The 25409-nt window shown below is 37.9% G+C and overlaps 1 protein-coding gene across 3 annotated transcripts in view; it reads right to left on the reverse strand.

Moving 5' to 3' along the window:
* ANGPT1 (angiopoietin 1) overlaps nt 1–25409 on the reverse strand; it is a 310595-nt gene that overhangs the window by 74389 nt on the left and 210797 nt on the right. For all 3 annotated transcript variants that reach the window (XM_055431653.2, XM_088844759.1, XM_055431654.2), the window contains one exon: nt 11691–11920. In XM_055431653.2, the coding sequence (XP_055287628.2) occupies nt 11691–11920 (230 nt within the window). The remainder of the gene's footprint in view (nt 1–11690; nt 11921–25409) is intronic.

Consider the following 25409-nt stretch of genomic DNA (forward strand, 5'->3'; position numbering starts at 1 on the left):
AAACATGGAGAGTAGTTGCCACATGCTTATGAAAATTGACAACAACAACAAAAAACCCCGAAGCCTGTCACTTTGAAGTTTTAAATAAACAAAGGTTGACACCATAGTTGTGTCACTTTGACTCTTGTGGTGAGATACACTTGAATACTACTTTACCAGCCATGATATACATGGGATTATACTCTAACTTTGGTTTCCTCAGTCATTATGAGTGACACAACACCAAGAGAAGATAGGGAGTGATTGACAGGAGTCATAAAATGCATGACTTTGGTGTGTGGCATTTTCATGGTAAGCAACCTGGCAGCAGCACTGCAACTAGAACTCAGTTGTACTTATCCCTCTTCCTTCTAGACCAACATGCCTTGCCCTCTCGATGGCATTTGTCATAGCTGCTCCAAGACACTGGTGAGGAGTCCATCTCAGTCTAAGTCCTTGTCCTATGGACATGGGCTGGATTTATTATGGTTGAGATTTGGTTGATTTGTCCACTTGTGAGTGTGTATGTGGGGCCAAAGCAACTGGCAAAAACTTTCTTTAGGATAAAATCTCCATTTAAAATTAAATCCACAGTTCAGATTCATTGTTTTAAAGGAACTCACATTGGTTATGAAAACAGAAGATTCACACCTAAAAATAATTATGAGTACTTTCAAGGGCATGATAAAATTAGAAGAGGTTTAACTTAAATGGTATTCTATTTACTAATTTATCATAAATGCATGAAAAATGTTATGATTTATTTATCTATTCTTGGTAGGTCACATAGTGTGACTGGTAGTGTGACTCTTTTCCAGAGACAGTCCCACAAGAATGTGAATACCCAAGCCAGAAGTAGGTTAAGATTGTAATGTACTTAGAAGCAGTCATATTGTTGGTATTCTTTGAAAGAAAGTGAAAGTCACTCAGTCGTGTCCGACTCTCTGTGACCCCATGGACTATAGGGAATTCTCCAGGCCAGAATACTGGAGTGGGTAGCCTTTCCCTTCTCCAGGAGATCTTGCCAACCCAGGGATTGAACCCAGGTTTCCCACATTGCAGGTGGATTCTTTACCAACTGAGCCATAAGTGAAGCCCAAAGTGTATTCTTTAGTTGAAAATAAATGATGAGCTCCCATAGGAAGCTGAAAATGTTTCATGCAAAGATGGGCACAATAAACAGAAATGGTATGGACCTAACAGAGGTAGAAGATATTAAGAAGAGATGGCAAGTATACCCAAGAAGATGGCAAGAAGAACCTACAAAAGAGATCTCAATGACCCAGATAACCACCATGGTATGATCATTCACCTAGAGTCAGACCTCAAATGCAGTAAATTGGGTCTTAGAAAGCATAGCTATGAACAAAACTAGTAGAGGTGATGGAATTCCAGCTGAGTTATTTCAAATACTAACAGATGATGCTGTGAAAGTGCTGCACTTAACGTGCCAGCAAATTTGGAAAACTCAGCAGTGGCCACAGGACTGGAAAAGGTCAATTTTCACTCCAATCCCAAAGAAAGGCAATGCTAAAGAATGCTCAAACTATCACACAATTGCACTCATTTCATAAGCTAGCAAAGTAATGCTCAAAATTCTCCAAGCTAGGCTTCAACACTATGTGAACCAAGAACCTCCAGATGTTCAAGCTGGACTTAGAGAAGGCAGAGAAACCAAGTCAAATTGCAAACATACGTTAGATCTTAGAAAAAGCAAGAGCATTTCCAGAAAAACATCTGTTTCATTGACTAAGCTAAAGCTTTTGACAGTGTGGATCGTAATAAACTGAAAAATTATTAAAGAGATGGGAATACCAGACTACTTAACCTGCCCCTTGAGAAATCTGTATGCAGGTCAAGAAGCAACGGTTAGAACTGGACATGGAACAACTGACTGGTTCCAAACTGGGAAAAGAGTATGTCAAGGCTGTATATTGCCACCCTCTTTATTTAACTTATACGCAGAGTACATTATGTGAAACACCTGGCTGGTTGAAGAAAAAGTCACAACCAAGATTGCTGGGAGAAATATCAATAATCTCAGATATGCAGATGACATCACCCTACGGCAGAAAGTGAAGAGGAACTAAAGAGGATCTTGACGAAAGTGAAAGAGGAGAGTGAAAAAGTTGGCTTAAAACTCAACATTTAGAAAACTAAGATCATGGCATCTGCTCCTATCACTTCGTGGGAAACAGATGGTGAAACAATGAAACAGTAAGAGATTTTATATTTGGTGGCTCCAAAATCACTGCAGATGGTGACTGCAGCCATGAAATTAAAAGACACTTGCTCCTTGGAAGAAGAGCTATGACAAACCTAGATGGTGTATTATAAAGCAGAGACATTACTTTGCCAATAAAGGTCTCTCTAGTCAAACCTATGTTTTTTCCAGTAGCCATGCATGTACGTGAGAAGTGGACCATAAAGAAGGCTGAGCGCCAAAGAATTGATACTCTCTAACTGTGGTGTTAGAGAAGACTCATGAGAGTCCCTTGGACTGCAAGGAGATCCAACCAGGCAATCCTAAAGGAAATCAGTCCTCAATATTCATCGGAAGGACTGAAGCTGAAGCTCCAATACTTTGGCCACCTGATACAAAGAGCAGACTCAGAAAAAACCCTGATCCTGGGAGATTGGAGGCAAGAAGCTAAGGGGATGACAGAGGACGAGAGAGTTGGATGGCATTACCGACTCAATGGACATGGGTTTGAGCAGGCTCTGAGAGATGGTGAAGGATGGGAAGCCAGGCATGCTGCAGTCCATGGGGTCACAAAGAGTCGGACACGACTGAGCAACTGAACAACAACAACGTTAAAGCTTCTTTTCATTTGACTTTTAGAAAAATCTTTTGCAAAAATAAAAATCAATATTTTGTTTATAGATAGTTAAACCTAACTGTTTAGTTGCAACATTTTTCAGGGTTTATTTTGTCTCCCTTCTTAAAGCATAATTGGCTTCCCAGGTGGCGCTAGTGGTAGAGAACCAGCCTGCCAATTCAGGAGATGTAAGAACCGCGGAGGGTTTGATCCCTGGGTTGGGAAGATCCCCGGGAGTAGGGAACGGGAACCCACTCCAGTATTCTTGCCTGGACCATCCCATGGACAGAGGAGACTGACAGACCACAGTCCAAGTTTGAAAAGAGTCAGACGTGACTGAAGTGACTTAGCACCCACGCAAAGCATATGAGATTTTTTGAGAAAGGTTTCACTCTATGGTTGCCGTGATGCATGCATACTGAATGATGTTAACAGAATTTTTTTCCTTACGTTCTGAGTTATTACAGGTGCTATTTGGCTTAGTATAAATACCACAGCTTATCTGTAACTGGTATCCACTGACCCATTTTGTCCCTGGACTTAGGGGAAAAAACTTGAATTTGACTTGAGTATGGATGAACCCAGGGAAATGATTTAGTTAAAATTCTATTAAAAATATTTTGTGATTCTTTGTTTTAGCCAACCAGGCCATTAAAGCACAAGAGAAGGAATGCAGTTTGTTCATAGCAATGTTAGAACATCAAGGCAACACTTTTTTCATGGTCTTTCACCCTGGTAACTTCCAGGCCCAGTTGGGGCTTAGGGATACCCCTCTGCATTTTAAAGAGTTTGTTTTCTGAAACTGAAACTCTAATTCCAAAAGAGAATTAACCACAAAATTTCAAATTTCCCCCAAAAGATGTGATTTAGTAATAGTTCATGGGAGAGGTCAAGGACTGTATTATTTGTTATTCTGTTATCATTATTTTGGCTATCTTCTATTCACACAATTTTTTTAACAGAAATTATGACTTTTCAAAAGGCTGATAACATGCTCCACCAAAAAGGAGAAACATACCATTTCCAAAAATAAATAGTCACTTTCCCCTTAAGCCATTAGGTTTTGTGAAAGGAAGTGCTAGAAGTGTGGTTCATTTTAAGGAAATTGTAAATGTTTGACATGTAATTTTCTGTCAAGATAAAGCATTCCCCTCATTAAATGGAAACAAGTGCTCACTGTAGTGTTCAGCAGATGACTTCCTGTATTTTTCTTTCTCTTTCTACCTAATGTTAAATTGTGCATTACAAGTAGTCAACGAGAAACCAAATATTTTACTAAGTCAATAAAAATGATATTTTCTATTTTTGTCAATGTTTATATGAGTGACATTCAAAAAGTTTTAATTTCCTCCCATCGCTTGTGATGTTTTTAAGAGTTGTTCTTAACTCAAGGGACTTGCAGGAGTTCAAGCTGTCTCATCCCTTGACTGAATGATTAACTTCACAAACTCAATAGACACTGCACGGGAGGTAAATTCCTTTCAGATGGTAGACTTATTCTGAGAACAGAGCCAAATGTCCCCTCAGCACTGCAAAGGAAGCAAATGCCTCATTTCCCCTTTTCAGAAGGCCAGAAGCCTGAAAATAATGATCAAACGTTCCGTACCATTGCAATCAGCCCCTGGGAAAGACACATTAAACCAAATAATTGAGATCACTTAAAAATCTGTAGTATCTGTCATTATCTCTTTCAGATGATATGAAAGAAACTTTTAAAATGAACTTCAAGAGAAGCTTCTTATGATTTGAAATTTTTATACTTCATATTAAGGAGCTAAGAATATAAATATGCTCCTGTCTCTTGGTATTTATTTTTAAGTTTCTTTTCATTCCTTTCTACCCTGAGTGCTTCTCTACCTGAAACTGCTATCCACCCTTTCACATTCAACATTTGGATTGGGGTAGACAACATTTTGGGGCTTCCCTCACGGCTCAGTGGTAAAGAATCTGCCTGCAATGCAAGAGCCGCAGGAGATGTGGGTTCCCTCCCTAGGTCGGGAAGATCCCCTGGAGGAGGAAATGACAAAGCACTCCAGTATTCTTGCCTGGAGAATCCCATGGACAGAGGAACCTGGTGGGCTACAGTCCACAGGGTCACTGAGAGTGGGACCTGACTGAAGCAAGTGCGCATGAGCGTGAGACAATATTTTCTGCTTTTAGTTCATCTTACTCATTTTAGCCTTCAGTCTATACAACTAAGCTCTACAGTTCAAACTCTCCCTATGGAAAGTGACATTCCAGTTCCAAAGTTCACTTCAGTCTGTTTGTTTGAACTTTCTGCTTTTTTGCCACTAAAATAGACCCTACACAACAGTCTTTTCTCTTTGCTTATAACCGCTATTTTGGTCTCCTTTTATCTGTCCCTTAAAGAACTCCCAATTTTCTGTATTTGATTCACATTCTTAATATTTTAAAAGGAGATCATAATATATTATGTAATTTCTGTATTTTATGGATTTCTGTAATTCACTCTGTAAATCCTCTGAAATTGTACACAGATTTGTGCCAAAGTATTTGCACTAAGTAAAGATGGGCTAGTTTTTATCAGATTCTTGAATGGATTTATAACCCCCAAATGGTTCTGTCATTGCTTTATACACATGTTCAATGATTCCATTGAACAGCATGGCTTTACCAACTGTCTCCTCTGAGGACACACCAATCTATATGGTCATCAGGATTTTACTACTGAACTCCAGACTCATTCCCCTGCCTTCCACGGTCACCTCAGTCCATATGCTCAAACTAAATCTTGCCTTCTAAGCCTGTTTCTCTTCTCATGTTGCTGATTTTAAGAAATATTATCAAAATTAGTCAACCCAGAATTTCTAATATATTTGAGTTTACTTCTAAATAAGTGGTTATCTCTTGTTGATTCTGACTCTGTTCACAAAATTTCCCTCTAGTTGCCTTTCCATTTGCCCTGGTTTGATCCTGACCTCATTATTTCTCTCCCAGAAGATCCTTTCGAGAACCTGATGAAAACCATCAATATACCTTTTCTCTCAATCATAGTATAGTGGATAATGTACAGAATCAAGATCTAGACTGTGGGTTCAAATCTCAACCTTCTCACTTGCTGGCAGTGTAATATTTAAAAATTATTTACCTTTATATGCTTAATTTCTTTGTCCATCAGATAAGGTTAATAAGAGCACTTAGTTTACAGAGTTGTTGTCAGAATTAAATGAGTTAATATATGCAACGGGCTAAAAAGACTGGCTCGTACTCTCTAAGTATTTGTTAATATTTTAATAAATGGAAAAACATCCATCTGGTCCCTCCGCTTCCAGACTTATCAAATTAACAATGTGTTTTTCCTATACTGTGACTTGGGGTGATTTTTCTAAAATGATAATGTTATTATTGTCCTTATATAGTGACAATGACTTCTTATTGCTTTCAAGGAAAAAAAACAAACACACAGTTTCTTTGATCTTCTGTTTATCTTTCTAACTTCATCTTTCATTGTTCTCCTGCCTTCAATTCTGAGAAATAGGTTGTGCATTTAGGTGTACAACCACCCCCCATTTTGATGACTCCTGGCAAATATACATGTTGTTTATGCTCTCTGGAGTACCCTCAGTTTTCTTCATTTTGAGGACTTAGTCACTGTCTCCTCATTAGAACCATCCTGCCTATGTTTTAATCCTGGATCGACCTTTTCCAGCTATGCAGCCTTAGGCAAATTACTGATAGCTTGTGGAATTTATAAAATGGGGCTAACCACAGTAGTTCCCTTATACTGTTATTGTGAGGACTAAGTTAAAACACACAAAGCTTAATCAATACCTGAATCATAGTAAGGATTCAACAAAAGCCTTAAGAAGACTCTGAAGATGCTGGATTCTGCCTTCATTCCTCTGTCTCTATCATGATTCTAGTATTCTTCCCGTGTGTTTCACTAGTCCCCTGGCACCCTGCCCTCACATATAGCAAATATTTACGAAATATAATTGTCTGTTTACCTATCTCTTTCCCCACCAAATTCTAGTTTTCTTGAAGCCACAGACAGTACACTTTTTTATCTCCCTAGTGGTCTGAACAGTACCTGGCATATTACAGGAACTCAGCAAATATTTGTTCAATAAAAATAGATGGATATCTTTATCCCCAGAAGAAAATCTGAAGCAAAATAGTTGCTGTATAACTATTTAATGAATGAAAGACAAGTTTATAAATCATATCTTGGTATCACAGGAATATGTTCTAAACTGATTTGGACAGTAAGGAAATCAGTCAGTGTAATTTTACAATGGAGCCTAAATACTATTTTCTGTATTTTTTCTTTCTTATTTTTTATGGTGTGTTAATAATTAAATTCTTGGCCACATAATATCATGTTTGTCTGGTCTGGTGTGTGTTCAAGGTACGTGATGAGGTTTCAATCACCTCTAAACAGAGATGACTGCCGGATGTTGACAGTCACAGTACCTGATTATCCTCCCCCAAAGAATTCTAAACTTTGCTTCCATGCTGTTATCAATGTAAACTATTTAATTCCCAGAATAACTTGAATTGCCAAAAACCTGAAGCAGTCAGCTAAGCTTTGACACTATGATAACATTGAGAGCAATATTTCTTCAGTGGTAATGTTTCTAAGAATAAATGCAACCAAGTGTTTGCAGACAAAGATTAGACAAAACTAAGTGTGTTACCCAGAAGTCTTAAAAAACAGACACAATTCAGTTTGCAATGACTATTTGCCTAAGATACTACTATTGCCTGTTAAGACAACAAGAGGAAGGTTTGCTGAACTATTTTAGAAAATGACCTTAAGTGTTTTAGTATGAAAAGTGAAAGTAAAAAAAAAAAAATACTACATACCACTTGATGCTATAAGTTTTTTACAAACCTCTGTTAATTCTTACTCACCAGGAATTGAATATCATGATTCCATTTTAGTGATTTGGAAACTGAAGTTAAAAAGAAGGGACTTGGATGACTATCAACAGTCAGACTCTAGAGCACTGTATTCAGACATTTTCTGTAAAAGAAATTTTACTTATAACTAGCACTTAATAAATTTGCATTTAGTTGAATTTTGTCACTTGGAGGAAAAGGAAGGAACTAATGCTTAATGAATCAAATATGTCACATACTTTTGTTTTAATATGAAGTATTTAATGTTCTCACTATCATTGTGAAGTAGATATAATTATCCTACATAAGAAATGATTAGTGTGCTCAGTCCTTTCCGACTCTTTGCCTACCCATGACTGTAGCCCACTAGACTCCTCTGTTATGGGATTTTCCTGGCAAGAATACTGAAGTAGGCTGCCATTTCCTCCTCCAGGGGATATTCCCTACCTGGGGATTGAACCTGTGTCTCCTGCTTCTCCTGCATTGCAGGTGAATTCTTTACCACTGTGCCACTGGGGAAGCCCCTATAAATGATTAAACAGCTTCATAAAGATTAAATTAGTTGCCAATGACAGAAAAAAAACTCAGTAGAAATCTTTTCTTTTGTTTTGTAGTATTCTATTTAGGCTGTATCCATAAATGACTGACTTAGTCAAGTTAAAGAGAGAAGACCCTTAGGTCAATTAAAATCTTTGCCTTTTTGGATTATGACACAGATTTTTTGAAACTCAGAAGATTACTCTTTGCATTTTTTTTGAAATAAACATTTTAGAAAAGTAGTGCATTTATTGTAATGTATTGATTTAGGCTTATTTACATATATTTATTTTTAAAGTTAGAACATTTATGTATAATCTTTGATAAATAACAAATTTACTTAATAAATGAATTTTTGGTCTTAAAAAGGAAAAGATTTTACTCATGTGTTTTAAAATTAGAATGAAATAAGTTTGTTTCAGTAACTGATATTTAATCTAGTGGACTTCCCTGGTGGTTCAGATGGTAAAGTATCTGCCTGTAATGCAGGAGACATTGGTTTGATCCCTGGGTTAGGAAGATCCCCTGGAGGAGGGTATGGCAACCCCTCCAATGTCCAGAAAATCCCATGGACAGAGAAGCCTGGTGGGCTACAGCCCATGCAGTTGCAAAGAGTCGGACACAACCGAAGCAATTTAGCACACATGCATTTAATCTAGTATTATGCAATTAGTCATTTAAAGTTTTAAATTCACCATAACTAAATGCTATGGTGCCAGTGAAAATGAAGTAAAATCTGTAGAAAACTTAGTGAGAGACACATTCCATTTTTGTGTCTCATGAATTCTTAAATCACCAAACACTAGTAGAATACTTAACTATGGGATTAGAGGAAAAAAAAAAGTCTAACAAGAAGCAAATAAAATCTATGGTTATGAGAGCATGAGCTTCCCTGATAGCTCAGTTGGTAAAGAATCACCTGCAATGCAGGAGACGCTGGTTCAATTCCTGGGTTGGGAAGATCCCCTGGATAAGGGAAAGGCTACCCACTCCAGTATTCTTGTGCTTCCCTTGTGGTTCAGCTGGTAAAGAATCCACCTGCAAAGCGGGAGACCTGGGTTTGATCCCTGGGTTGGGAAGATCCTCTGGAGAAGGGAAAGGCTATCCACTCCAGTATTCTGGCTTGGAGAATTCCATGGACTGTATAGTCCGTGGGATCTCAGAGTCGGATACGACCGAGCAACTTTCACTTTCACTATTTGGGTTTCCCTTGTGGCTAGCTGGTAAAGAATCTGCCTGCAATGAGGGAGACCTGGGTTTGATCCCTGGGTTGGGAAGATCCCCTGGATAAGGGAAAGGCTACCCACTCCAGTATTCTGGCCTAGAGAATTCTTTGGACAGTCCATGGGGTCACAAAGAGTCAGACATGACTGAGTGACTTTCACACACTATAAGAGCATAGAATCCATTGGATAAAAGCTCAATATGCTTACATTGTGTGTGTGAGAAAGTTGGATTATAATATATAGTTAAATAGGATTTGTTTTACAATTTTATCATTAAAGAGAAAATAAATGTCTTAAGGTATGAAGTATTAGATAATTTCTGTCTCCCTTTGTACTGTTAGTCACTCAGTTCTGTCCGACTTGGTAATCTCATGATCTGTAACCCGCCAGACTCCTTTGTCTGTGGGAGTTCCCAGGCAAGAATATTGGTGTGGGTTGCCACTTCCTTTTCCAATTATTTTTTGGATGTGCTCTATAATAGAATAGGCATAGTTACTTTTCTCATACACTGAGTGATGCTGTGGGTCGCATCTATCAGGAATGCCATTGTTATTGTTCAATAAATTACACTTCTTGAACAGATGTTTGATTCCTGATGTTGCACCCAAAGACCAAAACTAGCCAGGAATTTTAATTTTGAAGTCACCCGCCTGCCTGAAAAAATTTAAAGACATATTTATTGGACAAGTACTCAGAAAAGAAGTGAAATTATGATAAGTAGGCAGACATATGAGCTTTGTGAGAATCACCAGGGCTTGATATTTCTAACATCATAAAAAAAAAACAAAAAGCGAACTACTCAACTCCATGTGCATTACGTCTCAGGATGATAAGAAAAATATGTTTTCAATTTTTCCCCTAATGTATTCAGTTCAATATGAGAATAGATATGTCTCATATTAATACTTAATTTCTAAATACTCATGAGCTCTATTAAAATTCTCTGGCAAAATTCTATCATGTTTTCCTTCCAGTGGACTCTAACTCAAGGTTTTGGCAGGCTCTGACTGATTAGCAGGTTTTTTCCTTCTCAATCACATTTCTGAGCACACACAAATGGAGCCCTGGGAACTCACTGTTTAAAAAATATTCTTCACAAAGTATATTAAGGACTTGTTTAGACTATCTAAAGGAGATAGAACTGAAGGTAATGGAGTGTAATAGAGAAATGCTAAATGTCTTTAAAACAAGATCACTTAAATGGAGTTATCCTCTGCATTCATATCGATACATGAGACTATGGCACTGAGCTATTTTTAATATAGCTTAAGTCCACTGTTAAATTAAAGGAGCCTCCAATTATGTACACTGTATATGAACACTGAACCATTACATGAATGGTCACATAAGCGACAGCTTAATGACAACCATGACCTTCAGATATAAGTGGTGTTTTCTTTCATTCATCACCATTTACATGCCCATGTTCACGCATAGAAAGACTGATTAGTGAGCAGAACTATAGAAGCTCCAAACTGAAGAGTTTTCCTGTGGCTCAGGTGAGGTTCTGCTTGAAGTGAACAGGTGTACACAGAGGTATTTTTTCAATAATTGATGGGTGGGCAGGTGGAGAGATGGATGGATGGCTTCTAAAGAGACACAAGCCTACAGTATTTCCAATGGCTAAATGGCTTCAGATATTCTGGTAGGTATTAAAAGTTTATACTTTCACTATCATGAAGTCAGCCCAGAATAAGTTTGTTCATATGTCCTGGTTAGGTCGTCTCCATACAGGACCACATGAATAATCCTAAAACAGACTTTTAATAACAAATATTCCTTCCTCTTCATAACAGTTATTAGGAACTTCTGTACCTCTTTCCCTCTGCAGGTAACTCTTCCCTCTCCTCCACTGAAAAAGAAATAGTTTTAAAATGGGAACGCTCCTGAAATTCTTCTAAGCACTTTGAACTAATCTTTAATAGTGTCTAAATTCTGTTCTGTACAGGTAAGTGTCTAACACTACAAAACTATTTATCCATGAGAACATAATAGATTTTATTTAAAGCCAAAAAGGCCAATAAAAAAGGAGAAATTAGAAAGATATGGTGAATTCATGAACCCAAGCTTATGAATAATTTCTCTGAAGTTAAAAACATGAGATAACTGTCAGTACAAACTTCATTAAATGCTTCTAAGAATAAAGTTATTTTGCTGCTTCTATACTAGCAATCAATGCAACTTAGAAAGTTATATTGGATATTTACTTGCTCTTTATAAAATAAAATATTTACTATAACCAAAGTAAGGAAGAAATTCTCACTACCTTCTTTAGTGCAGAGGTTGACAAGATTATGCACTGTGTCCATCAGCTCCAGCTGCTGCTTCTGAAGGACACTGTTATTGGTGGTGGCTCTGTTCAATTGTTTCTCCAGTTCCTGGATTATATATGTTTGACGAGTAACCAAGCTTTGAAGATTCTCTTTCTCTTCCTTTAAGGTGTCCAATTCTTCCTTGTGCTTTCCCTCCATTTCAAAGATTTTGTGTTCTAATAAACTACAAGGAAGTGAAAATAAGATTTAGTTTTAAAATGCTATAAGAAACATGATTCAACTAGTTCCTGAGTTTATTTACTGTAAGAAATTTTAGTTAGGTATTTCACTATGGAAATATTTATTAAGCAAGTGACTCAGAAAAAGTATATACATATAAATGCATTTATACATAAATACATACTTAATAGGAGTGACATTATATAGCATTTGAAATGAGGAATTATTAGATCAGTTATTGTTAGAGTGATGTTTGTTTCCTAAATGTAATTTATTTCTTGGGATGTATCTCATATCCAGGGTAGCTAACTTGGACTCTGTCTGGAGAAATTACAGCATAATTTTCATTAAAGAAATGGATCCAATAAGAAACAGAAGCAGCAGCTCAGAAAAAAGTTTGAACAAACTATAGAAATTATTTTTTATTTACTTTGGTTCATTCATTTGGGATTTTCAAAACATTAACAGGGATTACATTTCACAAGGAATAGCATATTGATGCAGAAACCAGAGGACCAGAAACTAAGCTATGTAAAGTCATAGTGAATTACATTTCTTGGGATTTTTGATACCTGGTCCTGTATTATAACCACTAGCTTACTTTATCTCTCAATCAGAGCTTCAAGATCAGCGCTAAAGGCACAATAAATTTCCAAATCACTGAATAATTGGTTCCAAAAAGGAAGATTATGTTGCTGATGGGATGGTCTTACAAAAGGACTTGGGAAACTGCTTGGAGTGATGCAGTCCTCAACCAGGAACCTTCCTTCTTTCAGAACTCTTCACAGGATACTCCCTTTGCATATTGCACATTAAAAATGATAGAAAATGCAGAAGCACTGTTGGATGCTAGCAACTGACTGGAAATAAGAAGCATTTACATTTTATAGAGTGTATAATATACTAGTATTCCTCAGAGAAGAGCCTTATTCAGTTTTCTCAGTTTCATTTACAGAAGGTTCAACCAGTCCTTAGTTTACAAGGTGTTATTCAAATGTAACATACCAGACTGGGAATTTAATTTACCTTGGAGAAATGTAGCACTGAATCATATTCCTATACGTTTTCAAAAAGGGGACACTAGGGAGTATTCTAAACTTAAGTCATAAAATAGAGACTGTTTGAAGAGCCAAATTTTCCAGCTCCCTGTAGTAGGGGATGAGCTGGAATATCTGACTGCCCATAACACAGATTAAGAAGTGTGGAGAGACCTGCACATGGTAATTCTGATCTTCGCTGACAAACTTATCCTCCAAGAAAATGTGGAACATGAAAGGAAAGTTGCCCATTGAACCAAGCCTGAAAAACATCGCGATGCTTCTTTGTATAAGAACTTACTAATTTACAACACCTCTGGTAGCATGCCCAGAAAACTTCACATTGAGACCCATTGACACAGCTCTGTGACTTTTGCAAGCTAAGAAGATCCGCTTCTCTATTTTGAGTTGCTTTATGTTCTATAGGACTGTGAAAGGATCTCTGTCCTGACCAGTCATTAAGCAAACTCAGTTGAATAGATCTTGGGTATAACGATTTGGGAAAATGTGAAGGTCATTCTTATTTATTAAAGCATTTTTTGGAAATGAAAACTTCAGGCAAGGAAGCTGGAGTAAGATGAGACACAGCATTTCTGAAGGAGTAGGTATGATTCGTTGCGTTTTAGTGTTTTCTTCTGTGTCAGTAACTTCCTGCTGGAAAAGTTATTAGCTAAAAGGCAAACAAAACCAAATAACACCAAATACCTTTTTTATTGGTTAAAATGTTTATCCCACCCACTGTTAAGTGATTAGTATGCTTGCTATGCATGTCAGAGGAGGTTTACTCTGTAACTGTTAATTTTTGGCCTTCTGATCTGAGAATTAACCACAATGGATGCCTTAGATCATTCTCAATTTACTTTTTAATTATTTTTGTTTCTCTTCCTAGGGTAATGATCAGATGTTGAATGCCTATAAGTTCAAGTCCGTGAACTTATGGAAAATTTTCTTTCAAATTCACAAGAGTTACAGTATACTACCAAAAAACTTTACCCGTAATAATGAAAAGAGCAACATTTGGATATATAGTCATAAAATACTAGATAAAAATTCTGAATTATCATTTTGTTCCTGAAATAAGATGAGCACTGGCTTTTAAGTTTTCTTAATTAGTAGGTAACATTCTGATTTGGAAAATACCATGCTATCGATATAATTTGCATGTATTAGTTGCTGAGAGACATTGTAAAATATAAAATGACATTATTTCCACTCTAACCATTTATTTTCAGAAGGAAACTCAAATGAAAGAAAAATGTAGCTACAAGAAACTTCTGTTTCAGACATAATACTTTTTTTGCATCCATGTTTTCCCACTTTATACTTTTGAAGAATTCTTTTTTCAAGAAGACATATACTAAAAGATGGCTACTATCTGAGATGTCAATAAAGGGGTTTTTGTTCTATTTTGATTTTCAGAATATTTTGGAAAGAGCTGAGAATGGAAAGTTGATCAAAGAAATCCCAGTGCCAAAGGAAAAATTTCTGAACTCTGGCTTGTGTAACAAAAAGTCTGTACTTCCCAAGTAAAAGGAGTATACACTTAGCATGTTGGAAAAAAAATGTTAACTTTCATATTTTACCAAACAGTCTTAATGCATCATGGCTACCAGGTATTAAAAGACATCAGCATAGCCTGTCATTTTAAAATACAAATTCATGTAATGTAAAGAAGGGATGCTCAGCAAAGAAATTTGCTTTGCATCGCAGACATCTCACAGGATTGAAAATGAAATATATGCATTAAAAATCATATTCATAAAAACTATAAGCAAACTGGGAACACGTCACAGTTTCACAAATGGCACGTCTTAGCACTTATCTATTCAAGTCATTTTCTTATCTCATTTCTTCACTTGGATTCTCTTTAATTGCTTTTATTCTATAGTATTTCTCTATTAACTTTATTTACTAAAGATGTCCTTTACATTAATGACAATTTTTAGACTTCTTCAGGCAAAATTGTTATCTTTTTGATACCATTCATCCCCTCCCTTCCACCTCTTCATATTTGGCTTCCAAAAATACCATCCTCTTTTCTTTAATAATTCTCATCCATTAGTTATTATCTACTTAGGAAGTTAGCCCTTCCTCACTATTTCCAAGCTGACTTGAATCCAAAACTCCTCTGCCACAAAATATTCATACTTACTAATTATATTGTTGTAATACACCATTTTTTGCCGTAGAGCATTAAAAAATCCCATGTCTTTTTATTCTTAAAGTAAAATAGTGACACAGAATAAGATGTTACAAGGCCCAGTTTTAGGTAAAAATCTATAACTACCTTGTATAAAATTGTGCAAACACTGTATCAGAACCAAAATAAAAAGCCAACTCTTCTAACTTCTCAGACTACAAAACTGTCCATGACAACCCAGTGTTATTGAAACTAGCTTTAGAGTCTCATCTCTTTGATTTAGTGTAACATAATCTCAATCTACTTCCACATACTTACATTATAACAGCCAAGAATCAAGGCATCAACTTAATATCCCTTTACTATTTGCTGCTCTCCAGCTGGTTATTTTTGGGAGCTTGTCTTTCACAATATTTCAACCTATTCATCTGTTCCATGTATAAAAAAAAAAAAATTCTTTGCCAAGCCATTAAAAAAATCTTAACTGAGATTTTCTTTCTGCCTTAAACCCTCTACCATTAAATTTAATTTTCTTACTCAATATATTGATTATATCCCATTTTGTCATGAGGTCTTTTATTGGTCCTCTTACATTTTCCCTATCCAGTTAAGTAGGGAGAGGCCAGCTCACCTGGGCACGGAGACTTTCATATATAAAAGTTGATCTGAAGAACAAGACAGATCCCTGTCCCAAATTCAATAGGCAAGGCAGTCATATTTTCCCTGATGATGGCCTTTAGCAACAAATTTAGTTTAGGTTTAAATGCATAATCTGAAACCTGGATGCTAATTCCAAAGTCCAGTGCACTGTTTTCTAGAGTACATGCAGTATATTTTTATTCAGCTCAGTTCAGTTGCTCAGTCCTGTCCAACTCTTTGTAACCCCATGGACTATAGCAAGCATCAAGGCAGTCTTTCCTGTCTATCACAGACCCCCGGAGCTTGCTCAAACTCAAGTCCATCAAGTCGGTGATGCCATCCAACCATCTCATCCTCAGTTGTCCCCTTCTCCTCCTGCCTTCAATCTTTCCCAGCATCAGGGTCTTTTCCAGTGAGTCAGTTCTTTGTATCAGGTGGCCAAAGTATTAGAGTTTCAGCTTCAGCATCAGTCTTTCCAATGAATATTTAGGACTGATTTCCTTTAGGATGGACTGGTTGGATCTCCTTGCAGTCCAAGGGACTCTCAAGAGTCTTCTTTAAAACCACAGTTCAAAAGCATCAATTCTTTTGCACTCAGCTTTCTTTATAGTTCAACTCTCACATCCACACATGACTACTGGAAAAACCGTAGCTTTGACTAGAGGGACCTTTGTTGGCAAAGTTATGTCTCTGCTTTTTAACCTGCTATCTAAGTTGGTCATAACTTTTCTTCTAAGGAGCAAGTGTTTTTTAATTTTATGGCTGCAGTCACCATCTGCAGTGATTTTGGAGCCCCCCCCCCAAATAAAGTCTGTCACTGTTTCCATTGTTTCCCCATCTATTTGTCATGAAGTGATGAGACCAGAAGCCATGGTCTTAGTTTTCTGAATGTTGAATTTTAAGCCAACTTTTTCACTCTCCTGTGTCACTTTCATCAAGAGGCTCTTTAGTTCTTCTTTGCTTCTGCCATAAGGGTGGTGTCATCTGGATATCTGAGGTTATTGATATTTCTCCCGGCAATCACGATTCTGGCTTGTGCTCCATCCAGCCCAGGATTTTGCACGATGTACTCTGCATATAAGTTAAATAAGCAGGGGGACAATATACAGCCTTGACGTACTCCTTTCCCTATTTGGAACCAGTCGGTTGTTCCATGTCTAGTTGTAACTGTTGCTTCTTGACCTGCATACATATTTCTCAAGAGGCAGGTAAGATGGTCTGGTATTCCCATCTCTTTCAGAATTTTCCACAGTTTCTTGTGATCCACACAGTCAAAGGCTTTGGCGAACTCAATAAAGCAGAAGTAGATGCTTTTCTGGAACACTCTTGCTTTATCAATGATCCAGAGACTGTTGGCAATTTGATCTCTGGTTCCTCTGCCTTTTCTAAATCCAGCTTGAACATCTGGAAGTTCATGGTTCATGTACTGCTGAAGCCTGACTTGAAGAACTTTGATCATTACTTTGCTAGCATGTGAGATGAGTGCATTTATAAGGTAGTTTGAACATTTTTTGTCATTGCCTTTCTTTGGGATTGGAATGAAAACTGAACTTTTGAAGTACTGTGGCCACTGCTGATAATATTTTTATTTTTATTAGGCATTCTATAGTTAAGAGTTCTATGTTAATTTTTGGGGAAGTCTAAATTAAATAAATAGTTTTATTATGATGCATCCCTTAGAATTGGTGTTCCATGGAACTGCAATTTATGGAAAGTGCGAGTTGTTCAGTCGTGTCCAACTCTTTGTGACCCCATGGACTATACAGTCGATAGAATTCTCCAGGCCAGAATACTTGAGTGGGTAGCCTTTCCCTTCTCCAGGGGATCTTCCCAACCCAGGGATTGAGCCTAGGACTCCGCATTGCAGGTAGATTCTTTACCAGTTGAGCCACAAGGAAAATTGTGTGCTTACTATATCTATTCAAATTGAACTTGAAATCCAAAGAGTTTCCTCATAGGACTTTTTGTACTTCCTGTTTCTCTTCTTTCTGGAAACACTTTGAGAAGAGATATACATAGAATTTTGGCATTCAACTTCTAGCTTGAGGCAGAGGTACACTTTATGAAGAATAAAATAAACTAAATACTCCAGACCTTTAACTTCAGTAAAAGGCTCTAATTGAGTATATACAAAGCCTTATTTGACGTTTTTGGTTGACTTTTCCTCCTAATTTTCAGTCTGCCTTCTCCAACATATCTCATGGAAAACATTGGCATTTCAAATCATTGAACATATCTTGAAACTTTCACAGAAAAAGTTCTCCCTTTCAAATTGTTTCCTACAATAGAGATCTTAACATAGCATCAACTGAATTCACAGTAGTTACAGTTAATTAAGTTCTTTGTGTATAAATGTAGCCCTCAAACAAGGAGGTAGATGACAGTAATATAGAAACCTTCTCATTTTCATCTGCCTGAATCTCCTCAGAGCTGTTTCAATTTTTAAATTATTTTTAATCTGTATGTTGCTTATATGTGTTGCAAACATGGTTTTGAAAGAATAGTCTTTCCACCCCCGTAATCAAACAAAGAGCATACTAAGTTCAGGTTAAATTTATATTGAATTTTCTAACTTGAATGTAGTAAATTGTTTCTTAAAATACAAAGTTAAATATTTCTGTAATTCAAATGTGGAAACATCAGCAAATAAACTTTTTAAAGTTTGAGGCATTTAAGAACAAGCTAAATATTCTGTGAAAACCAGAAGCTGAGAAGAAAAAAACACACATACAACCTCATAACACTAAAAATTCTTCCTAAAAAATAGGTTGAAAAATAAACAACAAACTAGAGAAAATATTTGTGATATATATTACAAAATTTTAATATCCATTAAAGAACTTATATAAGGAGTTAATGATATTAAGAGAAACAATCCAATAAAAAATGAGAAACATACATGAATAGGCTAGTCTCAGAAGAACAATCCAAATGGTCAATAACCAGGAAAGATGTGAAATATAACATCTTAGGTAAACAAGGTTAATAAAATGGATAGCAAAGTTTGAGGAAATTAGAAAGCCCATGAACACTTGCAGAAATGTAAAATTTGCTGATAATTATCAATATCTTTGAATATGTAAAATAATACATAAAGTTCCACTGAGTTGTAAATTTTAGTGCATTTCTAGCAATGAATGAGGTATAGCATATAGTTAAATATATAATAAATCCATGATACGTTGTTATAAAGTAGAAATAAACCCAGCATTTAAAAAAATAGCTATAATCTATACACATATGCATACATGCTATAAATATGTATTTGCGCATATGTGTAATTGCTTATGGGTGTGTATCTTTGTAACCACACAGATAAATATGTACTATCTACACATGTACATTTTAATATATTCATGAAAAAGTCTGAAAGAATAGGTACCAAACTGCAAATCTGTTAATGATGATTCTCTGCAGGGGGTGGGGGAATATGGAATTAGGGACTTTGATTTCAATTTATACACTTCTGTACAATTTAACACTTAGATCAGTTAGGCTTGTGTTGATTTTTTTTATCAATCAGGAAAATGCAAACAGTCATGAGTCTAGAATGGTCTAAGGAGATACTGTCTACAGATGAAAAAACTGGGCTGAATTAGTGAACCTCAGAATGTGGACTGATAACCTTGGCTGCCATGCAGTGGGCTTTTAGTGATGCAGAACAGTGGTACAAAAGCCATCTGTATTTTATTTATGTTAAGAACAATGAAAATGTTTACAATATTTAATGTAAACTATGTGATCTGTGTTTTCCATTAAAATATTTTTAAGTTGTGTGTGTGTGTTTGTGTGCACATAGATAAATGACATTTGTTGGGATATTTGCCAGTTCACTTGCCAGTTCATCAGTCAACATTCAAAAAGCATTTAAAACTATATATACTATATGCAGAGAACTGTGCTTGGGCGCATGAGCACAGAAGTAAATAAAGCACAGTTTCTCTGTTCCAGAAGGTCACAGTCCAGTGGTTCACAAATAGATACACACACACACACCAATGTGATGGGATAAGTGAAGTAACAGGAGGAAAACACAAGGTAGATTGTAATCCCATAAATTGTAATAAGCAAATATATTTGGCAGAATCAGAAAAAAGCTTCTTGGAAGGGGTAATATCTACATTGAGTTTTGAAGGGACAGACATATGTGAGCTCTACAGGGCATTCTGGACAAAAGAAAATGAAAGTTAAAGTCACTCATTCATGTCCGACTCTTTGCAACCCCATGCACCATACAGTCTATGGAATTCTCCAGGCCAGCATACTGGAGTGGGTAGCCTTTCCCTTCTCCAGGGGATCTTCCCAACCTAGGGATTGAACCCAGGTCTCCCTCAGTGCAGGCAGATTCTTTCCCAGCTGAGCCACCAGAGAAGCCCAACAAGGCAAGCATCAATCATGTCTGAACAAACATCATGTCTTTAACGTGATACTAATAACTAAAGTGATTAAACACTTACTGTGTGTTTCAAGCACTGTATTCAGTGTTTTATAAGCAATAACTCAATTAATCCTCATATCAACTCCATGCACTATTATTATCACCCTTATGTTCCAAATGAGAACACCCAAAGCATAGAAAGTTCATACAACTTGCTCAAAATAACACAAATTATAAGTGGCAGAGCAGGTGACAGCAGAATCAAGGCCAATCCAGGCAGTCTGACCTCAGAGCTCCTGCTCTTAGTTATTAGACCACACTTCTAAAATATAAGACTTCTGAAGTAAGGCTATATAACTAGGATATTAATGATCATGGACTATGTTTCATGCTACAGTACTTGAGAATTTTCCTCAGTCCATTACAGAAAATCAGACTAGGGTTGGGCATATGCTATCTAGAGATTTAAAGGTTGAGCATAACTAGTACATGTGGAGGTCTAAAGAAAAAAAAAATGGGAAAAATAATGGGACTTGAATTTTAGAAGACTTTGGCAGACTTTTGGATGATAGGTTTGAAAAGTTTATGGCATTAAGCCATGCAAAGAGGTCATTGCAATGGCTGAGACAAAAATTAAGCGGATTTTGGCCTAAAAAACAGAGTAAGAGTAAATAGAAAGAACAAGACCGATTGAAAAATACTTAGGAGATGGAATTGAGAGTATCAACAGTGACTGAGGAGTTCTGATTTTACCTCGGTATTTTATAAAGAACTTACCAGATGGAGGATAACTTTAATTAGAAAGACTGATTTAACTTTTCATTTATTTAGACATTAAGTACTAAAAATCAATACTTCACTATTCAAGTACAGTAATTTGTTGGAAAGTTATAATTTAGTATCATGAACTTAGGCAGATTTCAATCACCTAAAATTAACTCAATAACTTTCCATAAGCTCCATCTAGAAGACAGATGAAGCTTGTCAAATAGGTTCAGTGAATTCCCAAGGTAAAATAGTTATACTGCCTACTCTACTATTAGAAGGAATAAATAATTATCTATATATAGGCCATAACCAATTCCTATTCCTTTCTTCAAATTTGTATTTTATTATGCTGAGAGGATAACTTGACAATCACATCAATTAATCTTGAGGCTGCATCACACTGGGAACACATTTTTATAATAATTAAGACAGAGAATCATCATGGACTTGAACACTAATTTTGCCATATATCAGCTGTTTGGTCACAGGCAAGTTATCTGACCTCTTGGAACTTTCAGTGCAGTTCCGTTTAGTCACTCAGTCATGTCCGACTCTGCGACCCCATGAACCGTAGCACACCAGGCCTCCCTGTCCATCACCACCTCCCGGAGTTCACCCAAACCCATGTCCATTGAGTTGGTGATGCCATCCAACCATCTCATCCTCTGTTGTCCCCTTCTCCTTCTGCCCTCAATCTTTCCCAGCATCAGGGTCTTTTCAAATGATTCAGCTCTTTGCATCAGGTGGCCAAAATACTGGAGTTTCAGCTTCAACATCAGTCCTTCCAATGAACACCCAGGACTGATCTCCTTTAGGATGAACTGGTTGGATCTCCTTGTAGTCCAAGGGACTCTCAAGAGTCTTCTCCAACACCACAGTTTAAAAGCATCACTTCTTCAGTGCTCAGCTTTCTTTATAGTTCAACTCACTTAGTATAAATAAACATGATGATAAACACTTTGGAGGATTAGTTGGAGTATTAGCAGTAGTGTATGTAAAGCACCTAGCTCATATGTTCACCTGCCTGATATTAGGTAGGTAGGCAGTAAATAATTTTTCTGAAACTGTCAGAATGACCACCACTTGTGTAGTTTCACTTTACTCTAAACAGTCTTATTGAAGAGTTCCCTTCATTCTGCATATTCAATACAAGTTTGAACAAGAAAGCTCAAGGGTTCCATCTTCGTACACATGGAGTACACAGCTGATTTCTCTTTCTGTGTACCATGGTGAGGTGAAATAATTTCTTCTATATATATTTTTTTCTTTTTGCTTGGCTATATTCCAACCTTGGAAACCACTGGAATTTAGTCAGAGATCAACAAGTGCCTTAAAATCTGGTCAGCTGACCAAATCTTTACACCAAAAGATGCAGTTACATATTTGATTCAGCTGAAGGAATTTGCATTATGACATCTTTCCCAGTCTAACTCTTTTAACTTTTTTTTGAGCAGAAGTGGCAGGAAACATACTGGAGGAATCCAATAAAAAAAAAAAAAGTTGACAATTACATCTCTCAGTTTGTCAATACCAACCTTGTGTTTGTGGTAAATATTAATGCTTCCCATTTCTTGAGTTCTTGGTTGTATACTTTCAATTATATGAGCCAGCTACTGATCTCTTACTTCTAAGTGCTATCTCCTTGAGGTAAGGAACAAAACCAAGTATTGAGATTAGGACAGCATCCAATGAAAAAAAATTTTCTAAAAATTGCAAACTGGAAGCTTCTTGGAGTCACCCCCCACTAGACTGTTAGGTAAACAAACACTAGAGCAAGTGTTGTTAATCCTACTCCTGCTTTGTGCCTTTCACCATTTAGGGGATAAAGAAGTGAATCTAATGAGGCCAACATTCTATTTTCAACCCTACAAGTGATGCAGTCAGTTTGTCTGGATGCAGATCAGCAGGACCTCTCAGCATGACTGTGTAGTATAATCCTGTCTATAAAATATTCCTCCATGTTCTGCCAAAGAAGTGGTGGGCTCTCTGAAGGGCTCACTGACTTGGCAGCTTAAGCCCCATCATACTCAAAACTAGTAAGTCACACACCCAGACACAACTTCTGACATTCCTTGGGGAGGAAGCAAAGCTTAATTTAGATAATCCCCTTTGCAAAGTGTATTAGCTGATCCAAACCAGACCTGGACAACTAATGGCATGTTGTTCTTACATTTCAGAGATGCTTCAATGTAGAAATAGCTTCTTGTTGCATTTGGAGGATTAAGATTCATTTAAGGAATAGGAGGAATGATCAATAAACTGTTTTAAAATACATAAACAGCTTTGTGCTTGACCTTGACCTTTGATCCACTTAAATGGTGTTGGGGGTGCACGTTTCTCTGTTGTTCTAGAAAGAGCTTGGCAGAGTTTCTCCAATTCCATTTCACATACGAAAATAAACAATAATAATAAACATAATAGAGAAAGTATGCTGTGTATCACAAATACGTACTTCTGGCTTGTATAAAGAAAAACACTTTTTTTTCGAAGTGGTTTGTGGAAGAATATACTTGGTTTAAGAATAGATGTCCCGGCACGGGAAGATGGCGGAGGAATAGGACGGGGTGGCCACTTTCTCCCCCACAAAATCAACAAAAGAACATTTGAACGCTGAGTAAATCCCACAAAAAAACTTCTGAATACCCGCAGAGGACATCAGGCACTCAGAAAAGCAGCCCATAGTCCACGAAAAGAGGTAGGAAATAGATAAAAAGATAAAAAGAGAGACAAAAGAGGGAGGGACGGAGCTCCATCCCAGGAAGGGAGGCTTAAAAAAAAAAAGAGAGAAGTTTCCAAACAGCTGGAAACACTGGCGAGTGGAACCTCAGAGGGCCGCATAACTGGGAGACAAAGGACATAAATAATTAAAACTCACAGACTAAGTGCCCAGAGGAAACACTCAGCGGAGAAGCCCACAGACGCCCGCGCCCCTCACTGGCAGGCGGGGGCTGGGCAGGGAGGCGCTGGCACTGGCGCTTAGAGGGAGAACTGGGCTTGAACGCCCCAGGGCAAACTGAGGGCTCGAACTTAAGATACCAGAGCAGAGGTTGCAGCTGAAGGTCGAGAGGGCTGGAAAAAGCCCCAAGCCAGGACTCCGCCAGCCCCGTCCATAGAACCGGGCGCTAAGCAGAGCGAGCCAGTGGGCGGCCCTTCCCCCAACCCCCGCCAACGCGGGCGGGGAGGGGAGCCAGCGCCGGGGCGGGGGCAGCCGCGGCCCCAGAGAGGCTTCCCGTGCCAAGCTGCAGGCAGGCTTCCTTGCTGGCCAGGACTTCTTGGGTTTGGGCCGGTCGATATCCGCCTGAGAAAGTGCCCCGGTTGTACTCCCAGAAAACCGAGCGGCAGGGACCGGGAAGGCGATAAGTCGCAGCGACCGCGCTCGCCAAATGCCTGGTCACCTGAGCTGCTAGGACTGGGGAAGGCACAAAACGCAGGCCCAGCCAAGTCTGCGCCTTTGTCGAGTACCCGAGGACCTGAACCTGAGCCGCTCAGACCTGGGAAGTGCATGCAACCCAGCGCCAGCCGCGGACAGCTCCCAGCAGAGCAAACTAAAGCCTAAGCAGCATAAACAGGGAAAGCACACACGCCTCGAGCGGGAGCATTCCCAGTGTAGCCGAGACACCGCGAGCACTCCCCACAGACGCCAGGGATATCTGTTAGCTGTTCCTCCCTCCCCATAGCAGGACTGAATAGGTGAGCTGGGGAAAAAAAAAAAAAAAAGTGTCCACCACCGCATCCGGGTGTTAGGACGGGAATTAGACACTGAGGAGACCAGAAAACAGAAGAGCTTTTTCAACAGAAGGAACTGCCTTGGAAGTAACAGAGGGAGAAGCCTTGAGCCTACTGCAAGAATAAGACTGAAAACCAGAGGCAGAGGCTTAAGGCCAAATCCTGAGAACACCAGAGATCTCCTGTTCCAGAGAACATTAATTGATTGGTACTCATCAAATGCCTCCATACATACACTGAAACCAGGCACCACCCAAGGTCAACAAGTTTCAGTGAAAGACATACTACGCAAGCTATCCAGCAACACAGGGGAATAGCACTGAGCTTCAATATACAGGCTGCCCAAAGCCACCCCAAACCCACTGACATCTCAGACTCATTACTGGACACTTCATTGCACTACAGAGAGAAGAAATTCAGCTCCACCCACCAGAACATTGATTCAAGCTTCCCTAACCAGGGAACCTTGACAAGTCACCCATCCAACCCCACACACAACGAGGTAACTACATAATAAAGAGAACTCCACAAACTGCCAGAAAACGGAAAGGCCACCCCAAACACAGCAATATAAGCAAGATGAAGAGGCAGACAAATACCCAACAAGTAAAGGAACAGGATAAATGCCCACCAACACAAACAAAAGAGGAAGATATAGGGAATCTACCTGATAAAGAATTTTGAATTTTAATTATGAAAATGATTCAAAATCTGGAAAGCAAAATGAAGTTACAGATAAATAAACTGGAGAAAAGGATTGAGAAGATGGAAGAAATGTTCAATAAGGAATTAGAGGAAATAAAAA

This window comes from Moschus berezovskii, chromosome 16 (assembly GCF_049115385.1).
Source record: "Moschus berezovskii isolate FMDL1 chromosome 16, NW_MosBer_1.0, whole genome shotgun sequence".
NCBI classification, from domain to species: domain Eukaryota; kingdom Metazoa; phylum Chordata; class Mammalia; order Artiodactyla; family Moschidae; genus Moschus; species Moschus berezovskii.